General features: G+C 29.1%; 1 protein-coding gene and 1 pseudogene across 1 annotated transcript; both read left to right on the top strand.

Annotated features, from left to right (window-relative positions):
* The first annotated feature begins 138 nt into the window (after positions 1 to 138).
* LOC136088333 (uncharacterized) lies at positions 139 to 2,220 on the top strand. The gene has a single exon (XM_065812030.1). It carries the CDS (start codon positions 139 to 141, stop codon positions 2,218 to 2,220), a length of 2,082 nt encoding a protein of 693 aa, XP_065668102.1.
* Positions 2,221 to 14,344: 12,124 nt separating this feature from the next.
* On the top strand, positions 14,345 to 16,518 carry LOC124817888 (E3 SUMO-protein ligase KIAA1586-like; annotated as a pseudogene).
* Positions 16,519 to 17,913: the final 1,395 nt, after the last annotated feature.

The following is a 17,913-nucleotide window of genomic DNA, read 5'->3' as shown; positions in this document are numbered from 1 at the left end:
AATATTTGTTATAATTTAGAAAAAATTTTGACACCTAATCACTATAAAATTATTGAAAATGTTACTGAAAAATCAAAAAACCATCATTATAAAATTACAAAGAAACATTTAAAAGATAAGTTTGAAAAACTTTATAAAATGACTTACAATAAACAAAAACAATCAAACGGATTGAATAAAAATATAGTTAAATCTGGAATCTTAAATTTATCGCAAACTCGGTTAGACACCTCCACAATAAATCTCCTAAATCTTGGACCAAATTTTGCACCGTCGTTTAAAAAGTTGCCTTATATGGAAATTTTAACGCCGATCGAATCTTTTGCTTTACATTTAGAAAAAAAGAGTAAAAAATCTGATGCAGAAAAGATTCGACAAAACGTGAGTAAAATTCTTATTAAAAATATCAAACATAGATTACCCGATAATTTATCAAAAGAACAAAGATTATCTTTAAATAATTTGAAGAAAAAAATGAATGGTTTAGCAGTTTATCCATTTGATAAAGGAACAGGATTTGTACTTATAAACGAAGAGGACGCATTTTATAAATTGGAAGAGGAAATTAAACACTCAGTAACTATCAACTATGACCCGACTCAAACCCTTATGACTAAATTCCAGAAACTATTATGCAGGTTACGAAAACAAAAAAAGTTAGATAACAAGACTTATTTTCAAATGTACCCTTCTGACTGCGTACCTCCACGTTTATATGGGGTCATAAAAGCTCACAAGCCAGAAAAGAACTATCCAATGCGGCCAGTCGTTTCTACTATAGGTACCCCACCATATGGATCATCAGAACATCTTGTAAAAATTATACAACCAACCTTAAACAAAAACAAAACAAGATTATTAAACTCCTCCTCGTTTGTCAACGAAGCAAAATCTTGGTTAATTGATCCAAGTGAAATTCAAGTTTCTTTTGATGTGGTGGCGTTATATCCCTCCATTCCAATTGACAGAGCAATTCCTGTGATTATCGATATTTTAAACAACGATATTGATAATCTTAAAAAAAGAACCAAACTAACTCTTAGTGATATACATGAAATGATCGAACTCTGCCTTAACCAATGTTATTTTTTATACAAAAATGAGATAAGATCTATACCGAATTCGGGACCTATAGGTTTGTCCTTAATGGTCGTAGTTGCCGAAGCGTTTTTACAGCATTTGGAAGCAAAAGCTCTTATTATTGCTGAGGTTGGTCAATTTTCGCCAAAGACTTACAGAAGGTATGTAGATGACAGTCATGCAAGGTTCGACTCAATACAAAATCATGATAAGTTTCTGGAGTTGTTAAATGAACAAGATCCAACAATAAAATATACTTCAGAAAAAGAAAACAATAAAAAGGAATTAAACTTCTTGGATATAACTGTAACCAATACTAATAACTCATACTATAACTTCAAAATCCATAGAAAGTCGGCTATCACTAATATACAAATAAAACCTACATCAAACGTTAATCCAAAAATAGTTATGGGTGTTTTTAAAGGTTTTTTATCTCGTGCCGTTAAAATTTGTTCCAAAAAATATCTTGATGATGAAATACAGTTTTTAATAAATATGTTTGCAGAAAATGGACACGATAGATTAAAGCTTGAAACAACTGCTAAGAACTATATTCAGAAAAGAATCAACCTTTCTAAAATAAATTATAATAAAACAGAAACATTTAAATATACAGTTAAACTTCCATGGCTCCCAAGAATAGGTCCAAAACTAAGAAAAGAACTTAAACCTTACAACGTCAGAATAATATTTACTACACCACCTACGTTAAAAAACATCTTATGCAACAACAAGTCTAAGTTAATTCCAAATAGCAATCCCGGTGTCTACAAACTCACATGCTCTTGTGGCAGTATATACATAGGCGAAACAAAAAAGAAGATTTTAACGAGATGCATTGAACATCAAAAAAACTATTTAAAAGGTAAATGGGATGCATCTGGTGCAACCGAACATGGTCGAGAATGTAATGGCATGTTTGATTGGTCAAATCCGAAAACTCTAGCAATAAAATCAGAGTACGATCAACGCAAAGTTAGAGAATCACTTGAAATTAATTACGCCTCAACATACCAAGAAATAAAAAATGCTCCAATACTTCTGAACCGTGACAATGGCATTAAAATTTCTACAAACAGTTGGAGACCTCTGTTTCAAAAAATTATCCAAAAAAAGGAGTCAAATAATATTTGCTAGTTTTATATTTACGTTATTATGTAATCATTTATGGCTTCTTTTTAATGTCTTCTTTGACGTTTTTAAGTAATATTTGTAACGGTTTTTTGTATTATATTTTACGTCTGATGACGATCTGTGCAAAAGCAGATCGAAATATTACGAAGAATAAATTTAGTTTGTACGCAGCTGTTTTTTATGCTTTATATTCAAAAATATATATATATATATTCACGTACAACAAGATATGACATTGAAACATATATATATATATATATATATATATATATATATATATATATATATATATATATATATATATATATATATATATATATATATATATATATATATATATATATATATATATATATATATATATATATATATATATATATATATATATATATATATATATATATATATATATATATATATATATATATATATATATATAGTATATATATATATATATATATATATATATATATATATATATATATATATATATATATATATATATATATATATATATATATATATATATATATATATATATATATATATATACATTAATATATATATATATATGCATTAAATTAACTTTTAACTTTGACTACTGAAACTAACCAACTCTTTAACTTAGACTATTGAAACTAACTCTCTAAATGATGATAACCAATATCTATATCTTATCACTCTACTTGTCTAAACCACCTTAATCTTTCCTGATGCATCCTATCAGATACACTTACTATTTCCAATATTTTTTAAGATCATCACTTCTTTTCTTATCATTTAGATTCAAAACATAAATTTGATCATTAGTTTTGTTTGTTCCAGACTTTATACAACATCAACCCTCACGACCAGTGTTTCACTATCACTTAATACTCTGGATTCATGTAGTACATAACTTTCCTTTACTATATAATAATGCACCTTATACTGTAAGAAACATAGAAAGTTTTGTAAACTTATCCCATACTCTTGTCGTAGAAACTATTTCTCCACCAGCTGATCCAATTTCATCTTTAAGATTAAAAAAGCTTTCCAACACACTTTATCTTTCCTTCACTATTTTTTCAATCTATTTTCTAACTTTCACATTATGCTAAAATCCATTATAATATGATGGCCACTTTGGTAATAATACTAGGAGCACATTGTGTTCTTAATATTAGGAAACAAAAAAGCATTCTTCAACACTCTTTCTACACACTTCATATGGTCACTCTTCAGTATTTTATACTTGCTCATTCTTCACTTTACAATACATAAATTTCTCTTATTTATCTAATCTAAAACCCTTAGCTCTCATTCTATAATTGCAATAATGTAATCCCAGTATTAATTCTAATTTGCCACTGAAATCAAGCATAAATCATTTATGAAAAAATACATAATAATTTAAAGAAAAAATTTTAATTTAAGCAATTTATGTTTATATAATTGAGTATAAAATAAACTTTAATCAACACCGAGCTTTATTGTAAATAATTTATTAAATTTAAGTAAACTTAGGTAATATTAATGATAAAATTACCACTGATGAAATTGTAATTTAATACATAAAAGCAGATATAAAATTAAATAAGTTAGGCATACCTTTGCTTTAGTCTTGTAACAGTGGTTGATTTAAATTTCTTCCCACCGTGGTCCGCGGTGGGAAGAAGTTTAAATCAACCACGGCGTGGATGCAGTTGAATCCTAATTCTCCATACGTAAGGCAGTTAGGAGTATGAAGATGTTTTTTTGATAGAAAATGTTTTTTGAAACCGGATATAGTTCTTGTATTTCTTTTATAATATAGGACATGATATTTTTTCATGTAATTTTCTAAAGTATCCTGGATTTCTTTAAGTGAAGTAAATTGGTCACCCATATGAAAATAGATGCCATCTTTAGAATTACTAACGCGACGTATAAATTACACAAATTACACTTTTTACGGGGATCACGTGGTACGATCGCCGGACAAACAGTGCTAAAGATATTTGTCCGGTCGCCGGACGTCCAGACCCTTTGTTACGGAAAACCAATAAAACATGAATAATTAAAATATTTTTACAGTATATTTGGCAATAAATATTTAATGTAAAGTTTTTCTATGCTATAACTAAATCTTTTTTTTGCATCACTTTTACCACACGTTCTGTACCTATATTTGACCGTTGTGTTGTAATTGGTGTTGGCTCTGTAGACCAAAATGTCTTAAAGATTTTATTGCTTTTGGATGTTCATTCCATGCTCCTAATAGATTAACAAAATCTGCAGGATTGAAATAGTTATCTGTTCAAGAAATGCTAGAGTACTTTTTTCCGTAAACTTCAGATTCAAAAGTTTAATTTTCGCATGAAAGTTTCTCTATCAGTTTTACAGCATGTTCCGAAACTTTTAGTTACATCTGGAAATGTCAATTGATAATTCTTCAACTGACTAGGGAAATTAAGTGTTGAAAGACGCATGTCTTTAAACACTTAACTGCATTTTATGTTGATGAATTAGATAAACATTAATTGAAGGACGCCTTATTGCAGTTTTGCGAATGGAACCAAGCATTTGCCCATTCGTAGCAGATAAAATCGCATGCTGGAGCAAAGTGCTGCACCACTGTTACTAAAAAATTCTATAGCAATATATATCGCAGAAGAATTTTATCTTGCTATGGATTTGAAAGTTTCTTCCAGCTGATTTGAGGCTTACGTGAACTTATTTTGTAATGAGGATACTCCTGATATAGTTCATATAAGAACTTGAAATTATCTCGCATTCAGGGTGTCTCACCTGTGTTAAAGTCGTCTGACCCAACGAAGCGCTAGTAATTTAGAGACCTCTGGTTGTAAGTAGAAACAAAAATGAGTTTTAAGGCTGCATTTGTAGCTACTGGTGTCCTGAACCAATTTTATACACAATTTTAAAAGAGAATAAAGAAAAAAAAAAGATAAATAAAAAAGCAGAAAACATTAACATAAAATTAAAAATCAAATTAAATAAACAAAAGAAAAAACATGAAAAATAAATAAAAGAAAGACAATAAAAACATTTGAAAATGGAAAGTAGTTAAAAAGAATTAAAATAAAATATAAAAATTGCTCCGTTTTTGAAGGAACGAAAAATTATAACTATTAAATTTTATAAATTTTGAAGAACGCTAAGTGTTTGCTGGGTGAAACGATTTCCTTTTTTACTTGAATATTTTCATTTATTATGAAAACTTTATACTTTTTGTGAATAAATGTTTGTTTTTGTGTGGGACACGTTTTTATTTGTGAGTGCTATTGAAAATTTTTTTTAATGTTTGTTTATTGCTTCTTTTTAATGAAATATTTATATTACTTTTATTGTTTTTATTATGATTATTGATATTAAGACTTATTATACTTAGTTAGTTAGTTAATTAGTTAGTTAGTATTTATTGCTGTAACTGGATTGGCCAGTGAGCATGCTTTTAAGCACACTGTAACAGCCGCTTCAATCGATTGTTGTTCGTTCAACAGTCGAATCCTGCTTTAAAGGAGTTTACAGACAATGATTTGACTAGTTTCAAAGGCAATGAGTACCGTTTGCCGATCTACTGTAAAAGAAATTACGCCTTCCCAGATTTTTTGTTGTTTCCTATAATACTTGAAACAGTGACCTTTAATATGATTTTGAACAGTTTGTATGTTATGTTCTATTTCATTAATGTTGTTCATTATTTTAAATAGTTGGATCATATCACTTCTTTCTCTTCGTTTAGTTAAAGTTGTCATTTTCAAAACTTTTCGTCGATCTTCGTAACTGAATTACCTAATTGTTTTAATCAGTTTGGTGGCTCGACGCTGAACTTGTTTAATTACTTTACAATCACTTTTTTGATACGGGGACCATACTGGTACTGAGAACTCTAGAAAAGGATGAATAAAGGTTACATATAGTGATTTACTTAAATGACAGTCCAATCTTGTAAACGATTTTCTAATTCAATCTAACATTCTATTTGCATTATTAGTTACAGAAATAACTTGATCTTTCCACTTGAGATTTTTAGAAAATATTACATCTAGATCTTTTACGCTGTTTGATTTTAGTAGTTTTATGCAATTAATATATAGAAGATTCATTTTGTTATTTACTCTATAGTGCATTACTACACATTTATCAACATTAAACTTTAAGAGCCAGTCTTCAGTCCGTTTAAATAATATACTTAAATCCCTCTGTAGACTTGAGGTGTACTAATCTGAAATTACCTCAGACAAAATCTTAGTATCATCAGCAAACAATTTGCATTTATTCATTAATTTACTTGGCAGATCATTAATGTATATAATAAACATTAAGGGACCAATAACAGAGTCTTGTGGCGCGCCATTAAAAAATTTTAACCTTCTCAGAAACAACTTCACTCAGAATTATTCTTTGTCTTCTATTATTTAGAAAAGCTTCCATCCATTTTAGAACTAAGCCATTAATACCAAATGCATTCAATTTAGTAAATAGTCTCTTGTGAGAAACACTATCAAAAGCTTTAGCAAAGTCTAGCATTACTACATCAGCAGGTATACCATTGCTGTTGTATAAAGAAATAAAGTCAAGATTCACTAACAAATTTGTGGTACAAGTTTTGCCTTTTACAAAACCATGCTTTTGGATTGTTAGTAAATTGTTTTCGTAAAATGTTTTTCAATTCTTTCTTTTATAATAGGTTCTAACATTTTAAAAGGAATAGAATTTAATTAAATAGGGCGATAATTGCTGGCCACTGTTTTGTCACCTTTTTCATATATAGGTGTTACATTTGCTGACTTGAACTGGATTGGCAGTTGACTGGTTTTATGTGATTCTCTAAATATAAGAGAAAGAGGTAAAGTAAACGATATAGCACAGTTCTTGAAGCCTATTGGACAAAGTTTATCAGCTCCATGTGATATATTGTCTTTTAGTCATTTATGTTTAGATAAAACTAACTCAAATCTAATATCATCAGGTTCAATATCTTCAAATTTAATTACATCATTTAATTCGAGATGAAAAGGTGAAGGATCTCCTTTTTCTTCAATAGAAAAGACATCCTGAAAATGTTTGTTTAGGCAGTTTACAATTTTATTTGGTTCATGGGATAAATCTTCATTAGGCATTCTAATGGCCTTTATTGAATATTTTATTGAATTTAACCTGTTTAAATACTTATATAACAGTTTAGGATTAAGTTTAGAGGTTAACACTAGATTCTTTTCAAATAAAAGTCGAGCATTGTATATTTCTGTTTTAATTAATTTGCATAACTGCATATATTCTTTGGTCAGTTTAACATCATTCCATCTGTGAGCACAATTTATGTATCTTAAATTTCTTTTTCTTCTTATTAATTGCTTGATTTCGTTACTAATCTAAGGAGTTGTTGAGCTTTGCAAGCTTCAGTGGTTTAGTAAATTAATTTGTTGTACATGTCTTGCACTGACTTGTTTTCGTACAACTTTACCCAATCGATATTGGACTTAAAATCAGAATTTTTTTCAAATTTAACATATACAAAAACTATGCAAAAACTTGAAGTTGCTAGAAGCTAATCTGCTAACATTATTTTTTAAGACGAATTTAAAATTAAGTAAATAATTTGATGACCTTTGTTTATGTCACCAAACACAAAACTTGGATTATCAGCATATGCACTACCTGATTCTGTTGTGAATATTAAATCTAGAACATTTGAGGTTGAGCCATTAGCCAATTGAAAAGTTGGTACGTTTATATGTTTTTTTTTTTTTTTTTTTTTTTTTAAATATTTTGCCGTTTAAAAATATTACAATAACCAATTATATTTTACAATTTTTACATTAGTAACGACAGGACTTCTAGAAGATCATGTGGATCTTGTCATGAAGCCCTTTACATTATATGGTTAATTTTTGATAAAAATACAATGTCTTAAGTGAAATAATAATAATAATACAACTTTATGCAAAAACATGTAAAAACCAAGATAAAATTTTAAAAAGCCAAGATTAAAAAATAAATAAAATATACAAAATAGAACAACAACGAATAAACAAACAAACAAAACAAAAAAACAATTAAAAGTAAATCAAAATATTTTCAATTAAAAATATAATTCTTTTAAGTTTTTGTTTGAATGAGGCAAAAGTCAGTTGGGTAGAAAAATCAAAATTTGGTAAGACTATTTTGTTCCAGAGATAAGGACCTCGATAAGAAACAAAAAACTGGTCTTTGCTTTTATGGCAAAAAGGGGCAATAAGATTGTTATTAATTCGAAGATTATATTTGTTTTTAGGTTTCATACAATAAAGATTTTGTAATACGTTTGGCAACAAATTTTCTCTACATTTAAACATAAAACATATAATGTTAAAGACATTTTGTTGATATACATTTAAAATATTCATTTCTTTAAAAAGTTGTTTCGTATGAAAAAACCGATTTTTAAAATTTATTGCGCGAGCTGCGTGTTTCTGATGAAGGTAAAGAGATTTTAGTTTTGTTCTATGAGTGCTTCCCCAAATAATATTCGCGTAGTTTATATGACTATGTATAAATGAATAATATAATTGTGTTAACTGGTGTTTACATAATACATTTCTTGCTTTATAGAGAATTCCAATGCATTTAGCGATTTTATTGGAGGTATTATCAATATGATTTCTCCAAGATAGATTCTCATCAATATATATTCCAAGAAACTTAGTAACTTTTTCTCTTTTTATTATTATATTATCAATTAAAAGGTCTGGCATGGTATGAAGCAGTTTCTGTTTTTTTGAAGGTGGATAAAAAAGTGTCCATTTAGTTTTTTCTATATTTAGAGACAATCTATTTTGTTTAAACCAAACAGATACTTTTTTTAATTCATTTGTCATATTAGTAAAAAGCATATTAATATCTTTATGAGACAAAAACAAGTTAGTGTCATCTGCAAAATTTATTGTTGTTAAGTTTGATGATTTATGAAGATCATTTATGTATATTAAAAAAATAAGTGGACCAAGTATGGATCCTTGTGGAACACCACATGTTATATTCATTAATAGATGAGATGTAGAATCTTTATTGTAAACAAACTGTTTACGGTTAGTAAGATAACATTCAAACCATAATAGGGTTTTATCTTTAATACCATATGATATTAGTTTTTTTAACAGAATTTGATGATTGACAGTATCAAATGCCTTAGACAAATCAATAAACACTCCTAGTGTAAAACAAGAGTCTTTAAAAGAGTCAGTTATATTGCGCGTTAGTTGAAGAATGGCATGCTCGGTTGAATTATTTTTTTTGAAACCAAATTGGTTTTCGTATAGAATTTTATTTTCAACAAGATATGAGTAGATTCGGTTGTACATTATTCTTTCTAAAATTTTTGAAAAAACTGGAAGAACTGAAATAGGGCGATAATTTGTTATATTTGTACGATCCCCTGTCTTAAAGATTGGAGTTACTTTTGCTATTTTTAGTTTATCTGGAAAAGACCCTTGTGCAATGGATGCTCTGAAGATTTTATAAAGAATATCTTTTATAACATCGTAGGAATCAATCACAATATTTGTGTTAATATCATCATACCCAGTAGCTTTATTACGTTTTAATGACTTAAAAGCAACCTCAAATTCATTAAAAGTTAACTCAGTATAATTTAGATTAGAGCTTATTGATGTTTCGAACTCATCAACAGATTTATCTTTAACGAATGAAATACTATCGCTTAATTTTGTACCGATAGTGGTGAAAAGCTTATTAAATTCAAATGCAATATCATTTGAGTCATTTATTAATTTGTTATCAATTTGTATAAAATTTGGAAGTAAATTTTTATTTGGTTTAAGTTTTCCAGACACCTCCTTCATGATTTGCCAGACGCGTTTTGAGTTGTGCTTATATTTATTAAGCAAGTTTGAATAGTAGTTTTTTTTTGCGCTTTTGCGAAGCTTTTCAAATAAGTTTGTATAAGTTTTATAATTTTGTTTATGTTTTTCAGATTTTGATTTTAGGTATTTTATGTAAAGTTTCTGCTTAATTTTTGACGATTTTTTGAGACCTTTAGTAATCCAAGGAGATGATATTTCTTTATCGCTTAAAAAGGTGAAAAGTTTTGAAAAGATTGTCGTAGATTATGTTGATATTATCATTAAAGTTAATATAACCCCAATCTACAAGTGATAGTTGTTCTCTGAAAGAATTTAAATTATTATTATTGATAAGCCGTTTTTTTATAAAAACTTTTCCCTGCTTTTCTTTTTTTAAATTAACACATATAAAAAAAAAATTGGGAAGTGATCGGAAACGTCGGTTTTTATAATTCCTTTTTTTAGCGACTTATTAAAAAAATCGGTTGTTAAAATGTTATCAATTAATGATGATGAATGACTTGTGATTCTAGTCGGGCGATTGATTAAAGGTATTGTTCCAGTTTCAAATAAACCATTAAAAAATTTTCTCGAACTTTGATTTTCATAATAATCAAAGGAGTTTATGTTGAAATCCCCTATCAAGTAATTTTTTTTCTTTTCAAGATCAGTTTGCTTTATGTTTTTTAGTAAAAATTTGCCAAAGTTTTCAATTCTTCCAGCTGGTGGCCTGTAACAACAGCTTATTAGTATATTTTTTGAACGCCTATTGATAAGTTCAATTGTTAAAATCTCTTTGTTTTCGTCAGAAACGCACATTTCGCTTCGAACTTTATACAGAAGGTTATTTTTAACAAAAATAAAACTCCTCCTTCTCGCTTATTAGTACTTCGTTCTAAAATTACTGGATCAAAATCTGGGAGATGGAGATTTGAATTATTTTTAAAATCTGCTTGTAAACACCACGTTTCAGTTAAACAAATTAAATTAAAAAAACTTTCCGCTTCGCTAATAAAATTTAGTTTTCAAAATTCTTTTTTAAGCTACGTATATTAATGTGGACTGCATTAAGATAATCACTTTTATTATCGCCTTTTAAATATTTGCTCACGTTACTAGGATAAAAATAAGAGGTTTCAAATTCAGGAGAATTAATTTCATTAAAATAATTAATATCCGGATCGGATTCGTCGTCTAGGTGTAATCTATACGTTTCAAATAAATTAACTTTTTTTTCGAAATCATTATTAGCTGTTTCCATTTTCGCTATAATTTAGATTTAGCAATAAATAATAGTATGCGACAATTTGAAAATCTTTTAGGAAGACTTAGTGATCAACTTATTGTAGACCATAAAAAATAAAAAATAAATTTAAAAAGATAAGATATTACTTTTTTTGGAATTCCAATCTCGTACAATAAGTTTGTCGTATGAAATGTACGCGTATTTGCCAGCTTGTCTTTCTACTTTCATTTTTTCACGTAGTGTCTTTCGTATAACATTCGTTTCGTTACAGTAATCTTCATATATGAAAATATTTTTACCTTTTAATTTGTAAGAGTTGTTGAGAATTTCAGTTTTTTCTTTAAAATCCAGAAGTTTTAGGATTATTGTACTATGTTTGTTGTGAACAACTTTGCCTATTCTATGTGCTCTTTCAATGTTTACACTTTTGACTCCTAATATGTTGTTGAATATTTCTTTTACCTTTTTTTCACATTCAGCCCAGCTTTCATTGTCATTTTCAGGGACACCATCAATTCTTAGATTATTACGCCTTGACCTATCCTCAATCTCTCTGAGTTTGTTATTTATTTTTTTAAGTTCATAGTTGTTATTTTGTACTTTGATGTTTGCCAGATTTTCTTTTGCGAGACAATCAATGGCGGTTTTTATTTTTTTATCGAAAAGATCTTCATGAAAATTTAAACTTTCTTTGATTTCTTCTACTTCCTATGCAATTGATGCTATTTTGGTTGAGTTTTGAAGGATGTTAAGTTCAACTCTGTCTAATCGATCATTTAATATTTTTGTGTTAGAACTAACTATGTTGATAAAAGTATTTTCTTGTTGCTTCAGCATTTCTTCCGTCTCGATCTTAAACTTCATAAACATTTCCGTTATCAATTTTTTAACTTCAACAAGTGTGATAGACATGTTTAATAAGTATAAATTATTATAATATAAATATCTATTAATACTATTAACGATTTTTTATTTTATTTTCTTAAAGCAGCGAAAAAAGCATGCGTTCACTTTGGCGTTCTATTATCATTGTTGATAGAGGAAAGGATCACTTAAAGCTTTATAGAATTTATGTTCTATGCCACTGTCTTTTGAAATTGATGCTATACTACGATTTGACCATTTAATAGCTAAAAAATTGAAATCACCCATAATTAGTGCATCTATAAAGGCATTAACATCAACATATTTTCTTTCTATCTTAAAAATATTGTCAAAATCTACCATATCAACAAAATAATATATAGACAATCTACTAGGTATTTATCTAGACCAAAATAAACAACTGCCAAAACTTTTTCAATTTTGCTTAAATTAAAATCAGTGTCAACCACCTCATACAAATCTAGCGAATTTTTCATAAATAAGCATAGACCTCTATGATCACCAGTTCTATCCAGGGGTGGGCTGAAGCCGGCTCGGTCCAGCTCGCGCGAGCCGGTTGTTGAAATTTTTGAAACTCGGCGAGCCGCTTGTTAAATTAACCCTAAAACCAAAAATAAGCCATTTTGATAATATGTTTATGCAAAATATGCACATCGCGCTGATGTGCCACACACTCGCAAACATATCATGTGCGCCACATAATACATACATCATGTGCGTACGTAAAATACGAAGTTTTTAGCTCTTGCTTGTGATTGAGTCAGAAGTTGTGAAGCTTTGGCACACTGCACTTGGTATCGCCCGCTTTATTATTTCCTTCGTTACTTGTTACAACTTTATTATTTTTATAATTTGTTCGTTTTCTACAGATTATATAGGGAATGCAAATTTTAACGAAAATAAAAAAAATCGGAATTCGGAATTCGAAAATAAATCTTTTCGGAATTCGGAATTCCAATTTAATAATATTTAATTATTGTTTTATTTGTCTAAAATACGCTGTGAGGAAGCAGAAATCGCTTAAAGCTGAGTCTCCGAGTCTCGATCGAACTTTTATACAAAAGTTACCAGCAACTGAGAAGGCTCGCTCAGACTCCACCCTCAATGGCGAAATCAAAATCAAAAATTAGTAGACGCGCTATTCGAAGAATTTCATTTCAGATTTAATTCTTGAATTAAAGCTCCGACTTATAAATTGTTGAGTTGAGCTGGACGGTATGTTGTACAATAAACTTAATTGAATTTTGTTTTGCAACTTTTGCATTAATGTTAAGAGCTTAGTTTTTGTTTTCTAATGCTTAACTACGTACAAAATATTGATGATACTTATTTAAAAATTATTAATCTAAATAAATCAATAGTAGTAGTAGGTGTCACGTGAAGGGGGGTCATTAAATTTTTTGCTAAGTAACAAAAAAAAAGCGGTCCTCTTTATTTGAATTTTGCCGACTAATTGTTCCAAAGGTCTTTATTTGCCGACTGACTTGTCTAAAAAAGTCAATTTTGCCGACTAAATTAACACAAAAATTATTCATGAGGATGGGGGGCTCATTCCTCTACCACATGCCTTCTTCCCCCCTTCCTTCGCGCCAGCCTTGCACCGCACTAATGCGGTGCAAGGCCGGCGCGAGTGCGAGTGCACTCGAATAAACAAACATTGTTCCAAATCGTAAAATATTACAGCAAATGAAATGAAGATATGACACTGTTAACTGCAATTTAAGAATGTTTTCTCTGTCTACTTATAGAATTTAGAACTAACAATGTCTTCTTATAGAATTAGAATGTAGAACATTTATATGTAAACAAACAAAAACACAATATAAAAGTTGCATAGAGCACGAAAAAATCAATTTTAATTTCGGAATTCGCAGGTAAAATTTTCGGAATTCAAAACTATATTATGAAAACGATTACCGGAATTCTCGAAATTTGAATTTCGAGATTCCTAAGATTATATTTACTATAAAAACTTACTTTGTTTACTGAATTGAAAATACAAAATACAATTAATTAGTCTAATTGCTAAGGTAAGTAATATAAGTTAAATCATATTTTTAGTTTACATAAATAAACAATTGTAAATTATTATTTGTAAATAATATAAATTCATTCATTTAAAAATTGTGTGAATATAATGGCAGCATTTAAATTTTTTTTTTTTTTTTAAATGAAGAGAGTGCAAGGAAATTTATTGTCCTTCGCAAATGTCAAAAAAACGAAACTCAATGAAGAAACACTAGAGAAAACAATAAATTCTGCAGATATTGAACCTATACAATCAATTTCAAATAAAATATCAGCTTCATGTTTATCAGCATCAACTACAATATCATTGGAATTATGCACAGTACGCAATAGTCAACTACCAGATTATTGGACAAAAAAACAAGTGAGTTTGTTCACAGAACAATATAAATGGTTTGTGGTAAAAGATGGCAAATTAGGTTGTAAAGACTGTTCAAAAATAAAAACCTTAGGAATAGAAAGAAAAAAACATATTCACGTATCAAATGAATGGATCTCATGTTCAATAATTCCTAATGGAACTAAAAAAGACACAAGGCAAGCTTCTCTACGCAAAAAATTAAAGAACATTCCACTTCATGTCACATTTAAAAATTCAAGAAACAATTATTCAATCTAACAAACAAGTTTTACCCAATGTAGTTAAAATATTAAATTCTGAAGCAATTAACATTACTGTAAAAATTTTCAACACAGCTTATAGTCTTGTTAAACGAAACAGACCATTGTCTGATATAGAAGCAGCTTTGAAATTACAAGAAAAAAATGGTGTTAATATAGGAAATTGTTTACATTCCAGACGCACTGCCACTGGAATTGTCGAACATATTGCGATGCAGATTAAAAAAACTTTTTTTAAAAATATTATCAATCAAAATTCAAAAATTTGTATCATAATTGACGAAGCTTCTACACTTGCTAAAAAAAGTACTTTGGTAATATATTTACAATGTGAAGTACAGTCTGCAATTGAACCTCTCACGATTTTTGTAGATTTAAAAGAATTGAGGTCAACAACTGCCGAAAATACCTTAATAGACTGTCTTATTATGGATTTGATAAAAATTATTTGCAAAGAAATCTCATAGGATTCTGTTCAGATGGTGCATCGGCAATGTTAGGAAGAAAATCTGGAGTAGCCACAAAATTAACTGAAATGTTTCAAAATATAATTGTGTGGCATTGTTTGAATCACTGATTGCAATTGGCACTAGATGATTCCATAAGCGACATTAAACAAGTAAATCATTTTAAAATATTTATAGACAAAATATATGCGATATATCATCAGTCAAATAAAAACCAAGCCGAATTGGAATTTATTTCTAGTGATTTGAACTTAAAATTATAAAAATTGGTCGCGTTTTTGGACCTCTTTGGGCATCCTGTAGCTTACGAGCAGCTACTGCTGTGTGGAGAGCATACCTAGCGTTGTATGAACATTTTATCCAGTCCAAATCAAATTCAGGAATGGCCAAAAAATTAGCTGATATATACATTTTATTGAAGATTTTGCTTTAATGATAGATATCTTAGAAGATTTTTCAATACTATCCAATGCGCTACAATTAAGAAGAATTACCATATCGAAAGCTGATCAATTAATTAAGCGTTCAATAAGAGCTATAGAACTACACAAGAATGATAGTTTTGTTATCTATGAAAAAAAAAGTTCAAAATTGAATTTCATCAAATGAGTTCAAATGCATACCATTTGATTACAATAATAAATTTGTGTCTCTTCCCAGAGAGCAATTATTAGATAGTGTGGCAAAGAATATGAAAGCAAGACTTTTATTGGCTTGTCATATAAGTATGGATGAGGATAAGAATGAGAACATTGACATTGATGACTATGAAAAATTTGTGCAGCTTTTTGAGATTTTAGATCCTTCTACCTGGTCATTAGATAAAATTATGTCACCATGGCTAGAAGGTGAAGACATGGTTAGAAAATTATGTGAAATTTTAAAGTTTAAAGTAATATAGCGTATAATATAGTAATAAAAATAGCGACCACAATTGCTATTAGCAGTTCAGAAGTTGAGAGAGGTTTTAGCCTTATGAATTTAATTGCATCAAAATTAAGAACCAGCCTTACTGTGGAACATATGTCCAATCTAATGACAATAAGTTTATTGGGGAAACCAATAGCAAATTTTGATTCCATTCCTTTTGTTAAATCTTGGATAAACCAGAATCGCAGGTTAGCAACTGAAACAAGGGTAAGAAGAGGGCACAATAATGATGTTTCTGCAAATGAACAAGGCATATGGACTCTACATTAATTAATTAATTAATTAATTAGGCATATACATAGCGTAGTATGTTGAACTTGAAATTTATCAGTTTTATTGTCCAATAAATATTTTGTTTAGTTATTTTGTGCAATAAATGTTTTGTTTTGTTATATATATTTTATACTGTACAAAAATTAATGAAGACAATATACGCATTTATATTGAAAATATCTGTTAGAGTTGATTCTGTAATTCCGAGAACAATTAATTTTTTTTTCTCTTCTCTCTATCGTGCAGCTCATTTATGGTCGCATAACCAACCACTAGTTGTTCAGGTGGCTTTTTACCACTTTTGCTACATTTTGTAACAATTTTCACCCATTTGGCTGAATTTACATTTTGCTTTGATTTACTTAGATCATCTTTCATGCCATTAATAATTTTCAAATCATTTTTTTCTTTATCCTCAAGATCTTTTATTTTGTTTGATAGTTCTAAGACATACTTGGAAATTTTACCGCACCACTCGTGTAACAGTTTTGAAGCGGGAGAATGATTGCCCTGTCCAAAAGATGGCCAGTTAACTTGGTCTAAGAAACTGCTTTCCATTTCCATCTTCTATCACTTTATCGGAAGACTACCATCCTAAATAGTGGATTACTTCCTGTACTAAACTTTTTTACTTATTACACAGCAACTGATTACACAGGGACTGATTACACAGGGATTTATTAACACAAATACTGTAAGAAGTTTAGATGTGTTTTTTTCCGAATCCGTTTATTAAATCAAACTTTTTTTGCAGTAATTGTATTAGTTACATTTTTTTTTTTTTTAAACATCTGCGCTTCCAACAAGGCTGCAAGCAGCCACTAATTAAAGTTGGAAGTTACTGAAAGAAAAAAAATGAAGATTGTAGAGCAAGATAACGATTGACAGATGACTTAAAGGATTGCAAATTATATGAATCAGGAAAGCAAGATGAAGGAAGCGAATTTCAAAGAGCTGATGTTCGAGGAAAAAAACTAGACGAATAAGCGTTTTTGGAACACTTAGGAACAGTCACAGAAAAAGGATGACACTTAATTGAATGACGAGTAACACAAGAATGAATTTTAGTAGATGGCACAAGAGACGCCAGCTCTTTAGAGCAGTGCCCATTATAGTATTTGCAGAAAAGAGAAAGAGAAGCAACATTACGACGATGTGACAATGGTTGGAGGTTGGCTGAAAGAGCAGGTCCAACTATGTTTACAATGCGTTTTTGCACCTTGTCGAAAAGAGAAAGGGCATCATTAGAAAAACCGCCCCAGATATGGCACAGTATTCCAAACAAGGCCGGATTTGAGATTTATAGAGATAGAGAATAGAATCCGAAGTAAGAAAGTGACGAACTCGATAAAGAAATGCAACCTTAGCAGATGCTAATCTGCTAAGGTTGCATTTCTTTATCGAGTTCGAAGAAGAGTGC

Source organism: Hydra vulgaris, chromosome 12, assembly GCF_038396675.1.
Source record: "Hydra vulgaris chromosome 12, alternate assembly HydraT2T_AEP".
NCBI classification, from domain to species: domain Eukaryota; kingdom Metazoa; phylum Cnidaria; class Hydrozoa; order Anthoathecata; family Hydridae; genus Hydra; species Hydra vulgaris.
The sequence above is the reverse complement of the archived record's forward strand: the minus strand, read 5'-3'. Positions and strand labels throughout refer to the sequence as shown.

Bases quoted from the DNA above. Each gene is read 5' to 3' on its own strand.
- LOC136088333 (XM_065812030.1), top strand. From the start codon at position 139: ATGACTTACAATAAACAAAAACAATCAAACGGATTGAATAAAAATATA.